Here is a 21,099-nt window from a genome sequence, read left to right as displayed (position 1 = left end):
AAGGATTACAATGCCTGAGCCTCACACATTTTGAACTATAACTAGCATACCAATAAAAGCACAAATAATATGTATATGTTACCCTCACTTAGTGATATAATCTGGATGTCCATGTTCCATAAATATAATAAATGATATGCTTATATTTTTAATTTTTAAGATTAAAATATATATTTTTCAAAAATATCATTATTTTTAATTTTTAAGATTAAAATATATATTTTTCAAAAATATCATTCTTAATTATCTACGAAATGTTAGTTGAGCATACATAAGCATTAATGTTTATTTTAAGCATAGTACAATAAGCCAAAATGTGTTAACATATTTGAATATAAGGTTGGGTTATGATAATAAACATGCATATAGCGACTAGAAGTAACAATTGAATTTTAATTGACCTTAAGTAAATCTCAAGGTTTGAATAAGTTTAAACATGACTAAAAAAAAAATTAAGTTTTAAACCTTATGTATATAGAGGATAGTAAGTTACCTAAGTTTGGATAGAGTAATTAAAAATTAAATAGAGATGCAAATAAAAGAGTAGTATTATACTAAATGTTGAGGTACGTAAGTGAGATTTAATTTTGAGTTTATATAAAGATATCAATTTTATTAAACAAAATTAAACTTAATGAAAGTTACTGTGATATTAGAATTATATTAGTAAAAAAAAAAAAAAACTTGAAATGAGGTCTAATGTAATTGAACCTTATATACCTCAAGGCAACCTCTTAAGAATCTTTATATTATTTTGGTCTCATCCTTTTTATCAACCTAATAAATCAATCTTTTCTCTTCTTCTTCGATCATTTTCTGAGCTTTTCTTATGGGGGCTAGGAAACCCCAACTCTTAAGGAATATTGAGATAAGAAAAACCTTATACCTAGGGTTTCAATTTTATAGATTATAGGTTGATCTTTTTAGCTACCTTAGAGTAACCTAGACTTCGGATTTATTTTTTATTTTTGGATATGTTTTGTATAATTCTCTTATGGTTCTAAGACATTTATTATTATCTTAATATGAGATCGGTGTATAGAGTTGTGATTGTCTTAATCTAAGATACTCAAAATCCTCTATTTTTGAGAAGGGGGTCTATTTGAGCTGAATTGACCCACTTAGTGATATAATTAGGCTCTAGCCTTTTGATATGTTTTAAAAAAATTTCTTAAGGTTTTGTGAGATTTTGAATTGAGTGAATACTACATTTGTCCTCCAAGATATGAGGTTCATATGTTCAGACAATCCCAACCCAATTTCAACAAAAGAGAATAGGTGTTTATAGTTGAATTAGGAGAATAGTTTAGTCTCCAAATGATTCAATCTTAAGCTGAATTTTGGTGTGTACTTAGTTTTAAATGTTTTTTAGTTATTATAAAATTTTATGATAATTTAAGATCGTTTGGTCAGAATAATGAAGTAAATTTTTTTCATAGAATTTTGTATGATGGTTTGATTTATGCTAGTTAGTCATTTGCTTATAGAGTAAATTATTAAAATATTTGATGGTGGAATCTAGATAAACCTTCAAGTTAATTATAGTTTATTTTATGAGAGATTTTTTCTATAGATTATTGTAATAAATTATTATAAATCGATAATTTAAGAGGTATGGTTCTTAATTAATGCATCTCATGACTTTATATTCCTAATTTCCTAATTTGATAGGTGTATCGCTTACTAACGGTACTCGATTTAAGGAATATGATATTTCTTTGACATATTCATTTTTTAGTTCAATCAGGTAAGGATAAGTTTTATAAAATAGTAGTTGAATAAATTATCATATGCATAATATAGTTTAGAAAAAATGCATTGAATGAGATGATTGTCACGAGCTAAGTATGAGCTAAATATGAATATATATATATATATATATATATATATATATATATATATATATATATATATATATATATATATATATATTATACATAAAATCTAAGAATTATGATAATAATATATTTTATACATATATATATGATGGTGTGTGGTGTGGGAGTATACATATTTTCTATAACTCACGTTGTAGAAGTGCATGGATATGTTACTATTAGGATCGTAACGACACTGCTGATGAATTAGTACTTTCAAAAATTTACGATTTAAAAATTCGTTTGATGAAAATCGATATCGAAAGTGTGCTTGACTTAAAGTATGAGTAAGTGTAATAAGTAATTAAATCAGAAAGCAATAGCAATGAAGAGCTTTATAGTGGTTCGATCATCGTGACCTCCGACCACTCCCGATATTTGCAATGATTTAGACATAAAATCTAAGAAACTCAAATATACAAATTCGATGATCGAACCACTATAAATTCGATGTACGTTTCCTTTTATGCTCTTCATTGTTGTTGCTTTCTGATTTAATTGTTTATTACACTTACTCGTACTTTAAGTCAAGCACACTTTCGATATTGATTTTCATCGAACGAATTTTTAAATCGTAACTTTTCAAAAGTGCTAATTCACCCCAATAACATTACGATCCTAATAGTAATATATTCATGCACTTCTACATCGTGCGTTATAGAAAATATATACACTCCCACACCACACATCATAAAAGGAATAGCAATAAAGAGCATAAAAAGAAACGTACATCGAATTTATAATGGTTCGATCATCACGACTTACGACCACTCCCGATATTTGCAACAATTTAGACATAAAATCTAAGAAACTCAAATATATATATATATATATATATATATTTATACATATTTGAGTTTATTGATGACAATGACAATATTAATATCGGTGTTGCAAATATTTGATGTCAAAGCTCGTTTGTCTAAACCAAAGAAAAGAATCCAATTTCGAAGGTTGACATTTCTCAAAATAGAATTTGGAAAGCTATTCCGAGCAACTACGGAGGCAAATGAATTTGTTGACACAGAATGTTCTCTTTTTTATGGATTCGTTTTGATTCTGCATAATGTCATCTGTTCTCACAAAATTGAAGTTGCTAAATTCGTTTGGTTAATATGAAAAAAAAAAAAACTTAATTACATTCTCGATCTTTAACGAGCCCTAATCTTTAGTGAGTGATGCCATGCTGATGATAAACATACTATTGGGAATTATTTTGTAAGAAACTTATTATTTTTATTTAATTAATCGGGCAGATGTAATAATTATATGAGGGAAGAACTTATGGGAAATTGCGCAACCTTGTGATATTTTTGAAGTACAATAATAAATAGAGTCCTAAATGACCCTTATGAATAAAAACAATAATAATTCTTGTGTCTTTTTTTTTTCAATTATATTTTTTTATTTTATTTTATTTCTTCATTCTACTGAAAGTGTCTAATTTAAATCTCTCCATAATCATCGAAGAGATAATACCGATTGAATCTTATGTGAAAATCTCGATAAATCCCAGGCATAATAATAATAATAATAATAATAATAATATAAGTGTTTTTTTAAAAAAATAACGATTACTACAATTATTTCTTAAAATTTATCATTTAATATGCTATTCTAATAATTTATTACTTTTCTTAATTGAAATCTATATACCCTAATATTTGCTTTAACACAAATGATATGAAACACTATATATACTATTCAGACAAAGAAAGATATCGACTACTTCAGAGAACATCAAACCAATAATTAATTGAATACCCTGCAAAAGAAAAAAGGTCTAAAATTCCCCGGTTGTGAATTATGAAAAGCTTCACCAGAGAGAATCCAAACTACAAATTGTTACTTCTCTAGTTAATCCATCGAATGTCTAATAAAAAAAAAAAGCCTCTCAAATTAATGAATCGAATCATCCAATCAGACCAGATTATACCAAATGTTACCAACGCGAATCTAATATTATGTAAAGTGATAAATGAATATAAATGAATCTAATACCAAATGTTTACGGATCAAATTGAAGGATGATGGCAATCATATTATTTAATTGTAGTAACATATTAGAAGCATATAATGAATATAATCGACTTCCTACAAGAAACCGGTAGCAGAATAAATCCCAAAGTTCTGTATCAATTTGTGAGCTAAACTCTTTAAGCTAACCGAAGGAGCACACAAGCAGCAGTAACAGTGTGATTCCTCTCCAAATGAAAGTAATGGAATAAACATTTATTTAGGATAAGTATACCAAAATAAAGATTTTAACATTGTGTAAATATGAAGCTTCACCAGAGAGAACTCAGAAGAGACGGTTAAAAGGCAGATAATGAATGAATACAATCCAATCCACTTCCAACATGAACTTGGAAGAAATGAGAATTCCAATGTTCTGTATCATTTTGTGGGCTAAACTATAAAGAAAGCAACAAGAGGAGCACACAAGCAAGATTTAACAGAGTGATTCCTCTTAATGAAAAGAATGAAATAACGATTATATTATTATGGAAACTATATATATCTTATCTGTTCACTACACATGCTTTTGAAGCATCGAAAACTGTTGAGAGATTTACAAGATGGCGTATCAAGTAATTACCCGACTCACCAAATGAACTAACTAATCACAGCTGCAAGAGAAACTCTACTGGTACAAGACCACAACTGGAGTCGGAATGCATCCAAAAGGTGCCTTTGACACTTCAACCAGAACTTATGACTCACTGATAATGTTATTTGTACCCTGAAAAAAATAATGACCAGAATGTTAGGAATCTAACAGAACTTGTAACATGCACCAGAATAACATTGGCAAACAAATCGAGGGGATCACAAGTGAGATCTGCATTTTCACTACTTTGAGAAAGTTCGGTCATCACGGGACCATTGCAACTGGTACATTCAAACTAGCTGAAATATGATTTCAGTAAAAAAGAAATGAACTTATTGTTCTTGTGAGAATTGCCTTATGTGTGGCACAAACTTTTTCAATGCTGACCATTCATGTATTTTTATTCGGTAGGACAACAAATGTGTCATCAGTTGTCACACATTAGTTGTCTTACCGAATAAAAACAAATGAATGGTCAGCATTGAAAGATTTAATGCTATAGTATGAGAAGAGATTAAACGATTAATGCTATGGTACGAGGAGAGATAGAGGAAGACCTAAAAAACTTTTAATAAAAATTATAAATAAATATTTAAGTATTCTATACTTAACTAAACATATGCCTTTTTTTAAATCTCAATGGCAGTAAAAGATTCATGTAGCCGACCCCAAATACTTGGGACTTGCGACTTTGTTGTTGTTGTTGTTGTTGTAGGACAACTAATGTGTCAGATCTTTGCAAACAAGCAAGGTCACAGTCCATCAATGTGAACTACTAATCTGTAACTTAAGGTAAGACGGACAAACAAAAATTCAAATGTATAAGATATAAACTATCACCCACCCCAAATTGTGCAAACAAGAAAGAAATACCACAGCATCAGATGACTTGACCAGGAAACCTCAGCCCAAGAGAGTTAAAAAATGGAACAGATCAGTGATAAACTTCCATGGAGGCTAAACCATCACCAGTACTGATTTAGTCTCTTACTTCCATAAGCTCTAATTAATGTTAATTAATTATCCTCAAATTACTTGTCCAAAATTAGATATTAGAAAAATCTGAACATAGTGTTGTCCCCTCTTGGACAACCAACCTTAACCATCAAAGATGGTCTTGGCTGCTAGAGCCATCACCATGAAAATTCATCCCAAGTATCTTGTACATGTTCAATTATCATCTCTAATTTCCTTAAACGTAAATATGTTGTCAGTCTCTTCCACACACTAGAAAAGTGGTATCAACTTCAGAACCAGTCCATCAAACTCCAATTGTCTGAAGTCCAAAGACCATCCTCTACTGCATACACACAAGTAACAACACAACCTCCGTAGATCCGAAAGAACTTTAGAACTCAAAATTTTTATCGACAATACACTTGTCTGAGAAGGTTGGATAAGAGTTGCATTCCACTATTATTTTACTCATCAAGTGACTAAGAATCATAGATAGATCGGATAAGGAGAGTAATGTATGGATTTTTTTATTGTAAACCCACTACAGTTTAAACTAATACACAAGGTAATTCTAAAAAAGAATATAAAATGAAACTTTGTGATTAAACAAAGTTTTCCTTGGTTGCAGACCCTTGCCCTTTCATCTGCCCTTCCTTTCTCTTTCATCGTTGCTGTTTTAAGAATGATTAACTAGCAGGTCATCCATTTGACGTCTTTTTTCCAGACTTTAAAAATATTGATTGGGATCAGAACTCACCTGTTCATGAACCTCTTGACAACAAGGTCTAAATAAAAGTGGACCAATAACAGGATTCCTTCTCCAAAGTTTCACTCAGGATCCCTTCTCCAAAGTTTCATTAAACTTCCAAAGTTTCACTCAGGTATAATATGATGATTAACTGGAACAATGCCTCAATTGACAGAGGAAGTGGGAAAGCTTATATGGGAAAGAAGAAGAGAAACAAATTAAGCAAATCCTGAAGGAAGGCAATGTTCTTCAGAGTGGATAAATTAGACGAGAAATTTGAAACCTAATGAAGCAAATATAATAAAAGTTGTAAAGGCACAGGACTAACTAATTCAAGAACTATGCGAATGGTCAAGTATACAGAAGAACAAAACTTTGTTAAGGATCAAATTAGTCATTAAAGAAAAGAGAAGCCCAAATGCTGCATACAGTTGTACACAAGAAGATCATCGGATCAAGCAAGAAACCTAGCAATAAGTCTGAAGATACATCGCTAACTTTGAGAGCTCAAAGATGGGTAATTTTCCAACATAGTGATGTACTGTGCTGGTCAAAGAGGGAAAAAACAGAGTCCAGCGATCCTCGGAAAAGATAACATTTGTCTATATTGCAAGCATGCATATTGCTTGTTGATCCAGATATGGTGGCATTCCTCAAGTAAAAGACACTGGCAAATGTTTTAAATCTAACAAGAAGACTCTCAAACAGTAATCACGCTAAGCTGTCTAGAACTGTTTGAACTTTGAACCATCTAGAAATCTGTTAGAATTAACCCATCAATGGTGATTATTAAATGCTGCTGCACTCAGCTCGAAATTTGAGAAGAATTCAGTATTATGCCTAAAACTTAAAATGGATCCAAATCTCAAGGAAAATGACAACAATTTTCAGATTCCTAGAAAAACTATTAATCAGACTCCAAGTGGTTAATTATTCTTCAAAATCAAATATGAGTTCACTATTTTGTTGAGAACCAAAAGGCCAATCTCAAGACAAAACAAGAGACAATGATAAAAGCGAGACAAAAAAAGTTGTAGAAAAGCTATACCAGGATAAGCATCAACTTTCAGAACTCCCACTCATAAGAATGTGACCAACAGAAACTACAATTGGACAAAATATATTTCTTTAAATGAAACAAAAATCAAGATGCAGCAAAACAATAACCAGAAGATTCAACCTATAACACGTACAATAACTGATAGAAACAAAAATTAACTAATCTATGAAAATAAAAAATCATTTAAGAATTTGCTTAAATCTGACAAACGTTACCTCTGTGGTCCTGCAACATAATCATGTCGATAAGGGTCTAGCATAATCCATCCCGCATAACAAGGTCGTATTGAAGCTGAACTGGCATTAAGTGATTAAATGTTTCACCATCAAAAACATCATCTGTAGAGTTCTCTTGACATAATAATCTGTTTTCCCTAGATTGATTCAACCTCAGAAGCCCCCAGTTACCTTGGTGCTCGCTAGCAGTGACCGAGGCCATATGAGAATGGATATTCTCCATGTTTCCCCCCATGCCGATAGTTAACAAGTTCAGCGTTTCCCCCTGTTTTCATGGATGATATGTCAACATTCAGGTCATAATCATGATATGGGAGTGCAGAAGAACCACCAACAGCCGATGCTCCAGTGTCAACATCATTCACTGTTCCAGTACCAGACTGATCTATAGAATCTTTCTTCTGCCTTTTCCACTTTTTAGTGGATGAGGTACCATCATCCTCAAAATCTTCTTCTTCCCTGTCTCTATGCAGATAAACCCACAATTTTCTTTCAGTATCAAACTGTACACAAGGATCACGCTCATAGTGCAACCGATCAAGAGCCCCACTCACTACTTGGTTCATTTGTACATGAGAGACTTGATCAACAATGTATTGTGAGTCCCTTAACAAAGTACAAACATCTGATCTAGTTCCAATACTGCCAGGCAACCTAGCAGCTGCATCTCGAACAAGACAAAGAATAGTAATATGCGGTGGTCGATTATGTTTAAGCATAAAATGGTCCCGAGCTTTTGATGTTGGCTTTCCACCACCCCTTCTTAGTGGAGCAACAATAGATTTTTTCCCATCGGCTGCTGTGTAGAAAAAAGCCCTATCTGGAACTGAGTACCTTAAAAATTCCTCTCTACGGAAGTATTCTCTCACTTCAACTGAGCTAGGGCTGATAGTGTTTAGACTCTTCTGGGCTCTTAGGCCTTTAAACCTGTCCTTCTCATCCAAGTTCAAATGGAATGATGTAGGAGGTGGAGGCAGGTTTCCAATCTGCTGGAGGGTCTCTTGACCAATTATAAGCCAATTAACAAAAGCATCTACCAACTTCACAAGCATCTTGTGAGGAATTCCCCATGCTTCTGAAGAACTTTCCTCTTCTGCATTATTGTTGTCAAATGAACTAGGAGCAACAGGACCAACCCAGTACCAACTTCTATCTGACTTCTCATATAAAACTAGGGGCTTCCAACTCTTTGCCCCTAAAGGTGCTGTCTTAGATGAAAAAATCTTCAAAACTCCCCGGACTAGATCCTGAAGTGGTTCCCGAGTTTCAAGAATGCATGGATCTCCTGGGTTCAATCTAACTCGATTGACAATCTGTTGAACAGTGAGAGAAGGCAGATCCTTATGTCCTGCAAACTTCGATGTATGCTTGTCTAAATGCTCAAGTGAATGTGAAACATGTGTGCCATTGGCTGCTTGATGCAATTTGTTCTGCTCTTTTGGCATTTGTTGAGGCCTACTTTCATCCTTCTCAAGATTATTGACGATCATTGTAACATCTTCCATATGAGGAGTGATCATCGCCTTTCGGACAGCTGAAAGGAGATGTATGATGGAAAATGAAAAGCCAGTGTGGATGGCAGGAGTGATAAGCACAGATGGTTTTCTCTGTGGCTTTTCCTTGGGCTCTACATCTCTTATATCCTGTTCTGATATTACCATATCCAGAGCTATTACAGTTGAAGTATCAATTTCATCGTCTTCTTTCTTTTTATGTTTACTTATTGCATTGGCGTCATCCATCTGCTGATTTGGTCTAGACTCTAGATGGGGGAATTCATCTGCCACATTTGGGTAATGACTATTGATCTTCCGTTTAGGTTTCTTCGCAGCAGAATTGCATTCTAGTAGGGGCATACTTGATTTTTCATGAGTGGAACCAACAGTCTGTACATTAGAGTCTTCCATCATATTCCCTGGTCTGTTGGTGAGATGTTTGCTGCCCCTTAACCTGGAATTGCCATCTAAATTCTCCATGTATTCACCCATCAAGCCACAGCCATAATCATGAGAATAAAATGAGTGCTGTGGTGAATGGTCAACCATCCGTTTATGTTTCTTCTCTGTACACACCAACTTCACACCTTGGTGAGGTACCAGACCCTTCTTTACCAATCGGCCATGCTTCTCTGTGGCAGAGTATGATTCAACATCTGGAGAATGTCTGCTTCTACCGACATCCGAAAAATCAGAACAACCTTCTATATCTACTTTCATGAGCTTGTTTGGTTCCTTAGAATCATATCTTGATCTAACAACTCCAGAATATTTACCTCCAACACCATCGCTTTGATGCCTCCAATTCCTGGATGGACTGCAATCTCCATCATCTTCAGCCTGATCAGATGAATCAGATTCTGTCTCATCGTTCTGAGAAATCTTAGTAGTGCCTCTTGAGTGTTCCACACCCAATCCCTCATACCGAGTCAAATTATTTTTCCTCTGCCCTTGTAATATTCTGGCTCTAGGTTCATTGTGCAGAGACGTGTCACCCATCTGTGTCGAAACAGGTTGATAATATTTATTTTCCAAATCATAAGCAGCACCACTTTTACCAGCTTTATACATGATACTGACTTTCGATCTCTTGGCCCTGCTGGTCCAATCATCTGGTTTAACCAGATGGCCAGAGGAAATGGCTTCCTCATGCATCTTACTTTGCTGCATGGATTGAGTCAGCATGCTATCTTGAGCTTGGCCTGCTGTAGGATACACCCAGTCTCTCTCAAAATATTTAGCCTTTTTTATGTGTCCAGAAGATTCACGGCCATTAGAAGCTATAGTTACCACCTGATCTGCATTCGTAATTTTCCCATGAGCGCGAGTGAAACCACTGTAGACTTTGACATCTTCATCACTATACAAGCCTATATCATATCTTTTTTTAAGCTTCTGTTTCTTACCTAACTTCAACAAACTATTCATGCCACCTGCACTTCTGTGTCCTGCAACCCAACCTTGTGAACCCACATACCATTCATCCAGATTGTCATTGTCACCACTAACATTATGTCTACTCCTTTTGGCAGCTCTCACATCATAACCTGCAAATTCACTCTGATGAGGAAGAGCTAAGTGTTGCATTGCTACACTAGCTTTTGAGTCCGTTCCATACTTTGAGGCTGAAGAATACCGACTGGATGCTCCACCATTCTCCTGTGCCAAAACCTTAGAGGCAGCACCCTTCAAAACCCCCTTCGAGTATTCTTTACCAAACTTCACCATATCCTGACCCATGTCAATCCCACGAGGCATGCCATCAAATGAAGGCTTAGCAAACTGCTGACCCATCTTAAACTGTTTATTTAATTTCCAGGTTTCTGCGCTCTCTATATCTGTGTCAGACCCAAAATTACCATTCCTCTCGTATCTCAAAGGCCTCTGGTTCCTCATAACATTCAAAAGCTGCAGCCTTTCTTCTATACCATATACTGCATAATTCTGCCACGCATCCTTTATGCCGGCAAGATTCCTCACCATAGAATTGTGATATTTGCACAGGCAATGGTAGTGCTCCCGCCGGTTCAAGAAAATCAAGCCATGCCGATAAAGCACAATATCGGGATCGAGTAGCCCACCTTTCAACTGACTGAAAAGAGTTTCAAGTGGGCTCCCAAAATGGAAATTATGAGCTGAAAACAACTCTTTTAGGGTGCGCCAAAACGTCTCCTGGTCCATGTCCGGAAGGTACTCTGCCAGCATGAAACGCTCCTGCTCAGAGAGGCAGTCGTTCCATGTCTCCAACGACAAGACCGACCCCAAGTCGGGAAGATGAAAGAGCTCGAGGGAAATGCCACATCTCTGGTTCCCCACCTGGCACAACAGAGTCCCAGGCTCGCCGAGCTCCGAAGAATCGAACTCGTCTGATCCTGTGCCAGAGTCCACACCCGAAGCCAGCGAAGCATCGGACTCCACCTTGGCACTCTTCGCACAGGGCACCTCCTCGTCCTCCTGACTCGAGGCGCCCCTCCGGCTCCCAGGAGAAGAAGCGTCGTCCATCCTGGAAACCCTAACTCCATCATCCAATATCGCCATGGTGATCCCCCTCCCAAGATTCAGTCTTGAACCTTCCCGCAACACCACCTAAACCCACGAAAGATTCAAAGAAAACCAAGAAACCACCAAAAAATACGAATCATGACCGGAACAGATGAGAAGAAAACAATGGAGCCAGTTCAGCGCCCACGAGAGAGGGCGAAAAGCGGGGAGAAGAGAAGAGACCGTCGTACCAGGAGAGAAGAAGCGAGACGAGTGATTGAATTCCGCGCTCGAACACCTTGGATCCTTCTTTCTTGGGAGAGAGGAAACCCTAGAAAGAAAGAAAGCGAGAGCGGAGAGAGAGAGAAAGAGAGAGAGAGAGAGAGAGGTGTGGGGCGGTTACAATAAGGAGGTGGGAAGGCGATGGTGGTTGTATCGAGGAAGAGAAGGGGAGAAGTGGGGAAGTGTGGCGCCGTGTTGTGCCGTGAGACCGGATACGTATATGGACACGGACACGAACATCGTCACGGACAGGGATACGGACACGGACACGAACAGGGACACGGACAGGGATACGGAGAAGGACACGGAAACGGATATAATCTCGTATCTTTTCGTACCGGTATAAGGGAGTGTAACTCCATACGTTGGATCGAGAGATAGCCCGTTGGAGACTGGTGATAAATGTATCTTGACCGTCGATTCCTACGATCCGGAAAGACTTAACGAACGTAACGGCCGGGAGGCCTAAGTGAGGTCGGAGTAGGACAAATATGAGGGACACTACTGAGCTTTGGTGGGCCCAAATTGGATTATGTGGGGCCAACTTCTGGATTGGTGGGTCTCGGTCGAGTAGTCACTTACCGGACGCCATGTCATCTCAATTGACTGGGGAGTAAACCGAATTTTTCTGAGTTTGTATTGTTTGGAAGAAATCAACAATTGAACATTGTCATTTATTATTTCCTAATTTTTTTAAGGTTTAATCAATTTTGATGTGTGTATATATAACATAGGATTTTATTTTTTTGCTAGAATTATTTGAATTTAGGTTCTATTAACATGATTGTACATGGTTTTCCACATTCAATTGAGAATAAGAAAGGGCAAATTTCCTACAAAAATCCTTATTTTTATTTTTTGCAGTGTCCTTATTTTATTTTTTTCATAAAGAGAGCCCATATTTTATTCTCATTGAACCAGTTTAATTCAACATTAGACTGGTTATAAATGAATAATAGTCAACAAAATCAAACTATATTAAAATGTTTTTATTTTATATTAATAAACATTAAATAATAATCTTAAAATTTAAAATGAAGTTTTATAAAATCATAAAATTATGAAAAAAAATGAAATTATATTATATTATTAAAATTAAGAAAAACATAATATGGTGATATTATATGTATACTTTAGATGAATACAACTAAAGCCATTAAATAAATCAAAATGTTTAATTATTAATTTTAAAAAATCTTAAGTTTTTAGAAAATTTTATAAATAACAAATCTAAATAATCATTTTCTTATTTTTAAGCCTTTAATATAGGTGTTTCCTATTCACAAACAACTGCTCACCATGTGTCATGCACGATGGCAAGTTCTTGTCAACTTAACGTGTGAACTTGTGTAAAACGATCAACATTTGACACTATCCCGAAATCCCATTCATCCCTGTGTTAGTTGGCTAACATTTCATACCGCATTGTGGTATACAGAAAACAGGTCATGATACGCGAAAATAAAACCATTTTGTGATAGTTTTGTTCGATATGGTAAGTGATCGCACTATAGTGTTATGAACTGTTCTTACTTATATTTTTCAAGCAAAAACATACAAAACTAAAATAAAATATACTGCCAAGCATCTGTACAAGCATGCAAAAATGACGAATAATTTGTTAAGCAAATATATTGCAAGTATGCAATGACCATTCATGACAATGAGATATGAGAGTGCACATAAATATTATGATGTAAGAGTGCATATAAGTATTTTAAATTATTTTAATGTATAATTTTATCTTTTTATTTTGTATATACTATATTGTAGGATGCTGAAGAAGTCATATAACGAGGAGTTTATCGTTAAATATCTTTTGTCAATAATTTTAAAATATTATAACATGACATAATACTTATTTTGTAATTAAATATATCAATACCGTACCCAAGTAATTGGGCAATGTGAGCATGTGCGAGTTGCAGATATAGACGATGACTTGTGAGCATTTTATGTATATAAATTTTAGATTTATTATATTTATGTTTTCTTTTGGTTAGATGTTATAATTATGTATAGGTGTTCAAAATACTATGTATAAAAAATATTATGTTATTTTCTTTAGTTAGTTAGCATGTTTTAATTTAAAGATTATCTACTTTACGTTGCACTCCTGTCAATAGTAATAATAAAAATTAAAATGTAACATCCAAACTTTCATCATGCAAAAAGTGTTATACCATTTGGGACAAATGCCACTTGAATATTATTATAAAATATTTTTAAAGTTTGAGAAAATAATAAATTACTTAAAGACTTGAGTTGCACTATTTTAAAATGGGATATGAGAAAATTATACTATTATTGAGTCCTATTAAAAAAATATTATAATTAATTTAAAAATAGTGTAACTTGTATTTTACCTTTAAATTTTCAGTGATACTTTGTTGGCTATTAGGAAAGAGAATCAGTGGGCCCTTACTTCCGTACATGTTGAGTGTTGAGCCATGCATCTACACATTGCTAAAACATGTCAAGGAGAAAAAAAATTATAAAGAGTTATTATAATAACAATAATAATAAGATTATAAATTTTAATTATTTTTATTCAGCTATATGAATGTTTATTCAGCTATATGAATGTTTAATGTTGAGTGTTTAAATATATGATTGGTAAAGAATCATATATTTAGTTAAGTTTAGAGTACTTTAATTTTTATTTATAGTTTCTATTAAAGTTTTTTATGTTTTCCTTTTTCTCTTCTCGTATCACTAACATTAATTATTTTATATTTTCTAACTATCATATCCAAAAATTTCCTCAATATATACTCATACTATCTTAAATAATTTTATCTTATCTTATCCTATATCTAAATAATTTTATCTTATCTTATCCTCCATCCAAACGATAAGTAGTTATTTACGAATAAAAATATTTTGTTAATATTTCTTAATAATTTCACACATCTATTTCAACAATCTCATCTCAATAACATAAACTTATTGTATATTTTTTTTCTTAACTGTCTAACACTTAGATCCATAAAGAATTGTGAATCCATAAAGATAATTGATGATCACACATAGCTCATGTCTCTTATCATTTTAATCATCTTATTTTTATTTTATAAATAATATATTTATCGATCTTTCTATTTAATTAAAATATTATTCTAAAATATCTAAAGTTTTTACTTAAAAGGACTTCTTGTCCATTCAACTTATCTATATTCTCTTGTCTATTACTAGAATCACTAAGATTATATTTTATATATTGAGTCTTTAGTCCTACTTAATCTAAAACTTTTAATTTCTAAAGCTTATCTTTATAACTCAAGTTTAAAACTAATTTTTCTCAAACTCTCATATAACATTATCAGCAAATAACATATATTATGGATGTCTATCATATCATATAGGTAATTAGTAAGTTCATTCATTATCAATGTGAAAAGATAGAGACTTAATATGAATCATCAATATAATCATATGCTAATAGAAAACTACACAGATACACTCCTTTGGTCTAATATTAATAGTTGTATTACCCATATATATCTTTAATAACATCAATATAATTAATCAACACTTTTTTCATCTAAAACTTACCATAATAAATCTCTAGAAATCTTATCATGGGTTTTATATAAGTAAATAAAAATCATATGCAAATCTTTTTTTTTTCTCCCTATATTTTTTTATTAATTATTTTAATAAATCATTAGTTTCTATGATTGATTTTCCAAACATAAAACCAAATTGGTTTTGAAAAATCCTTATTTTAAGGTGTATCCTACTTTTGATAATTTTTTTCTAAGATTTCATAATATGACTCATGATTTTATTTTTTTTATAATTTAAAAAAATTGTATGTCACCCTTATTCTTAAAAATTAACACTAAAAAACTCTCTTCATTTATTAGACATTCTTTTGAATCTCAAAATTTTATTAAGTTAATTAATCAAGATACTCCCTTGTCTCCTAAACTTTTTCAGGCCTTAATAAGAATACCACTAGCTCTCACATTTTTAATTATTTTTATCTTTTTTAATACATCTTTTATTTTGTTATTCTAATTTTATAGATATTAATCTATCATCATTATTTATCATTAAATCTAAATTCTATATAAAATATTCATTAAATAATTTATAAAAATATTTTTATTTTACCTTAATCTCATTATCATTAATAAATATTTTTTGACTTTCGTCTTTAATACATCTAATATTACCTAAAACCTTATAAAAAAATTATTAAAAATATTTATTTTTATACATTTTAAAAATTGGATGCTTGTGAAAAACTAAAAGTGTGCTCTACTAGAAAAATAAATAAAACTATAGTCTTTTTTGAGAATTTACTCATTAAAAAATAAGTTTAATTATTATGATTTTTATGCATTTACTTATACCTCAATCAAATATGAATTTGATTGACATGATCAAATGGTTGTAGCCTATGAGAACAAAAGAACCCACATCAATGTCTAGAACAACAAAATAAAAGCTAAAATCTTTTGAAATGAATATGATTTTGAAAGTAATGAGTATTATAATTAAGCATAAAGAAGGTATTGAAGTAATCCTAATTGAGATGCTAAATGGTGAATTCTTATCCCCATCAAATTGACCAATAATAAAAAAAAGATTCAAATTGCATGTCTCTTTCCTGCAGAGAGCATCTAAGTATTATGGAATCCAGGTTTTAGTCATCATGCATCAATTTAACCTGCAAAAATAAATTCCATCTGTTAATGTCAAGCACTTAAACTAGAAAAGAATATTCATAAAGTGAAAAAAAAGTACAATGATTTCCAACTTTACCTGAAATGTTTACACTATAAAAGGACAGTTCATCTCTAGAAATAATAACATATTTGTAAGATCCTAAGAGAGCTTGTGAGTTGCAAGACTGTCCCAATTGATATTGTCACTCAAAACAAAAATCCACAAGAACAAGAAATGTATATAAAGGGGAAATACAAATTATCTTGCTAGCATAATAGCTTCACAAGTTGTCACTTTCTTTAGAAGTTTTCAAAATGCATCTGCAACAAATATTAACAGTCTATTCTCAGAGCTCTTGAATATTTTGAACACATCATTGATGGATGTGAAAGATAATGCAACTAAGAAGGACAAAGATTGTCATAATTAACAGAAAATGTACGTAAAATTAGACAACTATTATTTTTTAAAACACATGCAGGTAATGGAGGACTTAACATACACAAATTCAGGTTCCAATTTTTTGGAAAGCAAATCATCCAACTATGACACCCAAAATTACAGTGCACAGGATGACTCTTAGCTAGTTTCTAACTACAATTAATTGTAAAAGCAACTTGATCAACCACCTGTGTTGGAGAAATTCAATTGATATGTATTGCATTAAGCATTAATTAAAACTAAAGGAGACATTTATTGTTTAAATAGAACAGCTTGAGCTAAAGGGTTTAATAGCTGTAATATATTATACATTCAACAATGTGCTTTGCAAATTGCACCCAAGCTGTTCTTAATTAGCAAATGAACCAAAACCTATAGTTCTAACTGTTGATAATTAATCAACAATAGCATCTCAAATGAGAAAGAAGAATGTTTCAAATACAATGATTACTGTATTTGCTAAATTCAAACAAATGCAAAGGATACTCTTGAATGAAATAAGGACTACATGCTACAGAAAAAAGTTGAAAGTGAAATTAGAAGCTTCAAAGGCCCACCAGATATTTTGGGTCATGATGATTGGATCTTTGGCTAATTGAGCATTTTCAATGAATGTCACTCGTTTTCTCATTGGCTAATTGAGCATACTTTCCATTTTTTCAAGTTTAAGGGTTCTCAGGCTCTTTCTCGATGAATGATCTTGCTTAATCAGTAACCAGAAAAGATGTCTTCATTAGCACAATTTATCATGTTTTTTTTGGGAAAAGCAGACAAGTGGTCCAGCAGTTATATTTAGCTTTGATGGTAATGTGAAAGGATCAATATCATGCTAACCACCAATTTTAGAATTTCTTTTTTTAATTTAGCAAAAGTGTAGAACCTTATCTACTGTGAGTTTTGATGATGATAATGACAATAATGACAATGACGACGTTTACATCTAACAGATTGTTAAATATAGAACTCAACTGAGTTCTGGATAAAATAGAGACTAGAATCCTTAAAAACACTCGGATGTTGAAGCTGTGGTTGATTTTCACCGAATGCCACAAGCAATCTGGCTTGGAGTGAAACTTCAAAATTTAGTTCAGACAATGAGCTACATGAGTGCAAGAAGGAAAAGTCCAAGTTAAATAGAACAGTCCAAACTAAAAATGGGACCAAAATTGGCTTGATTAGTAAACTGCATACACTAAATACACATGGAGCTCACTCTAGTCGACTCAAAACAGCTCTGACCTCCCAGTCCAAAACCAATCATTAAATCATTAATTGTTCTTCTCCAGCACATTCTTCCCATTATAAATTCAAAATAAGGATCAAAGAAACATCTTAATCAAGTTTCAAGGAAAACCTTACTACCAGGAATTGCAAATATAAAGAAAAGAAAGTGACTAATCTTGGGTAAGAAACAAAACAGAAATCAATAAGCAAATAAAAGGCAACTCAACTCCTATAAGAGAACTCACACCTTGAAATAACAGAGAATAGCGGACATAATGTAGAATTCCCCTTGAACAGTATAGTTTTCGAAGGATATATGCTGCCCTCATGGCAAGAAATGGCTTATGCTTTGAGTGAAACATCTCCCATTGGCTGGATTTTCAAGCAATGGTGTGACAAAGCACAACATGGTAGCAAAAGGTTGAAGGGGCAAAAGTAACTGTATGTGAAACAGAAAAGTAGACCATCAGGAAAGTGTGAGACCAAGAAAAAGAGAGACCTCACTATGCTGCTTGGCCTGACACTTGGCTGGATATCAGGTATTGAACAGCCAATCAACCCTTTCCTGCGGTTCAACAGCCACTACGTTTTGAAAAACTTTGCAGTTGAATAAGAAGGGAAAGAAGAATTTCTGCATATAGTGAGGAGTTTTGTATCATTGGAGACAACAATAAAATTTGTATAACACAACATTACAACAAGAAGTAGCATTTTAGAGGTTTAAATGAAAAAAAATCCTTTATGGGCTGTCAGATCTTGTTGTTAACGAAGAACAGCATATTTAGGGCTTCATAGTAACCTGCTGCAACTAAAGAGAACTATGTCATCTGTTTCTAAAACCAACCATAGTCTAAATGTAAACCCCTTGCTTCGATGGCAACTCAGGTGGCATTTGGGATGCTGTTTTCTTAGTTTCAGGGATTTGTAGAACCCTTCATTTTGGGATTTTAAATAAACTAGCAAATTACACAATGAATTCAGATTTCATTTCTTCCAGAGCTTAATTTTATGCGGCTAGTTTTTGTGTGCACTCACTGCTTATTCTTTCTCTATGCCCTTCCATATCTTTTAAAGCCTTTATATAACTTTAAAGATCATTAAGCCTTTATAATTTTATGCATCTAGTTTTCTTATATTTTTTAAAGATCATTAAAGGAAACACACTAGATGTATAGCCATTCCACACCCAATTTTACACTATTGATAAATATACCATCTTTCAAGCAATAAATTAGTAACACCCAATCTCCCAAAGTCATATGGTGGTACACTTAACAAAGGCATCATGTTTGTAATTTCACCCATAGAGCGTGTTGACCATCTAGAATTCGAATTGTCCACAGTGTGGGCTTGACTTGATAAAGAACTACACATTTTTCATGGAATTTATGGGGAATATGAAAGTAGTAAGCAAGAAGGAGAAAGAATTGAAGAGTTTAACGTGATATTGACTGTCTGAGAAAATAGTATGAGATTGTGGTGTATGTAACAATGACAGTACTCTTTGGTAGTCATGGGAAATAGTTTAAACCTGAAATAAAATCAAGTAAAAAGAGTTCCTCAGACACCAGATTAAGGTCCATTAGGAAGAAATGGGATTAAGGTCTATTTACTTGAACTATTCTTCTTTGTAGAAGGGTATCCATCCAATACAATACATAATTACCCTTAATAACAGTAAAGGCTCTAGAGATCCTTTTCTTTTAAGTAGTTTGATGAAAGAACTTCAGCTACTAAAATGATATAGAGAAGCAAATAGTCCATTCAGGCAATAGTATGAGAATCTAATTCTCATTTCTCTCATGTGATTGAATCAAAGTTAGAATTTGGGAGAAGAGAAAAGCTAACCATAAACTCATCTCTTCACGAGATCCATCGGCTTATCATCGTCCAAGTCGAAAAAATGCCAACTTGTATCATGAAAGGCCTTGAAAATCCCATCTTCGTCGTCCTGCTTCCCCTGCGATCCTGCTCCAGCCTCCTCCTCCTCCATCTCCACTTCCGTCACATGCCTTCTCACCAATAGAAGATGCTTCACGGCCGCCTCCACGGATGCGGACCCAGAGCAACTCCCTAACTCCACGAACTGCTCATACGCCGAAAAGCTATTTCCAAGCACCACCATCCGGTTCAGGCTCGACGGCCTCCAATTGGCCTCCAATAGCCCGTCGTAAAGTGCCGCCTCACAGTGCGGCATGTAGAACAGCGTCGGGGCTCTCACCTCTCTCCGCCCCCTCTCATCCACTGGCACCAAGGCGCAATCGAACGCCGTCATTACGGCACACTCCGTGGCGGAAAGGATTGGGTCAAACACTTCAAGATACGGCACTGCGAGGCCGAGGTCCCGACGGAGGAGGATGGCGAGGGCAAGCTGGAGGCGGGAGGGGTCGTAGGATTCAATGCTCCCGACGCCGTAGACCACCATACGAATCTCCAAGGCGGAGGACAACGCCCTGGCCAGACCGTGCTGGACCAGATGGCCGCGCAGACGGAGGAGGAACCTCCGGTAGAACGAGGAACACTCGAGCCTCCGGATCGCGGATTCCATCCTTTGGAGCAGCTTGGATCGACGCTCAAGGTCGACGAAGGAATCGATCGGAATCCATGGGGACGGAGGCGCGATTAGGGTTTCGGGTCCGGGGAGAACGGAGCGCTTCGGTTGCTGCTGCTTGAGAGAGCGGCGACGGCGGCGGGAGACGACGGTCCACGCTTCGGTGGAGTTGGGATTGGGCGACTCATTGCGAGTCGCCATATCTTTGCGACCTTTTCCGCAACGAAATGAAATCCCAAATCAAAATACAACTATTGATCATGAAATTAGAAATAACGTTAAGATAGTAATTATGGTAAGAATTTGTGACCCAGAAAAGTGACCCCAATGGTACGACGTGGCATATCTCCACCAATGAGATGGCGGGAAATTACGCGCGTGCTGCGTTGTGATTCCGTGTGAGGAAGAACCATTACCTTGCTGATCTGCTGCAAGAGAGCATGAACAATTGAAAGATC

At 34.3% G+C, this 21,099-nt stretch overlaps 1 protein-coding gene and 1 pseudogene across 4 annotated transcripts; both read right to left on the bottom strand.

The window, feature by feature from the left end:
• Positions 1-4,315: 4,315 nt before the first annotated feature.
• On the bottom strand, positions 4,316-11,922 carry LOC135671462 (uncharacterized; annotated as a pseudogene).
• A 4,276-nt stretch (positions 11,923-16,198) lies between these two features.
• On the bottom strand, positions 16,199-20,881 carry LOC135671415 (protein SENSITIVITY TO RED LIGHT REDUCED 1-like). 4 transcript variants are annotated; one of them, XR_010512747.1, is made up of 3 exons: positions 19,939-20,881; positions 18,338-18,529; positions 16,199-16,426 (listed from the first exon to the last, which is right to left on the bottom strand). XR_010512747.1 is itself a non-coding variant. In XM_065179520.1 (2 exons), exon 1 carries the CDS (start codon positions 20,840-20,842, stop codon positions 19,946-19,948), a length of 897 nt encoding a protein of 298 aa, XP_065035592.1. In that variant the 5' UTR covers positions 20,843-20,881; the 3' UTR covers positions 16,199-16,426; positions 19,939-19,945. The 4 variants fall into 4 exon arrangements, 3 of the variants coding, with proteins under 3 accessions (XP_065035592.1, XP_065035594.1, XP_065035593.1); XM_065179520.1 differs by lacking the exon at positions 18,338-18,529; XM_065179522.1 differs by lacking the exon at positions 16,199-16,426 and having other exon boundaries at positions 18,527-18,655.
• Positions 20,882-21,099: the final 218 nt, after the last annotated feature.

This window comes from Musa acuminata, unplaced genomic scaffold, assembly GCF_036884655.1.
Source record: "Musa acuminata AAA Group cultivar baxijiao unplaced genomic scaffold, Cavendish_Baxijiao_AAA HiC_scaffold_1139, whole genome shotgun sequence".
Lineage (NCBI taxonomy): Eukaryota > Viridiplantae > Streptophyta > Magnoliopsida > Zingiberales > Musaceae > Musa > Musa acuminata.
The sequence above is the reverse complement of the archived record's forward strand: the minus strand, read 5'-3'. Positions and strand labels throughout refer to the sequence as shown.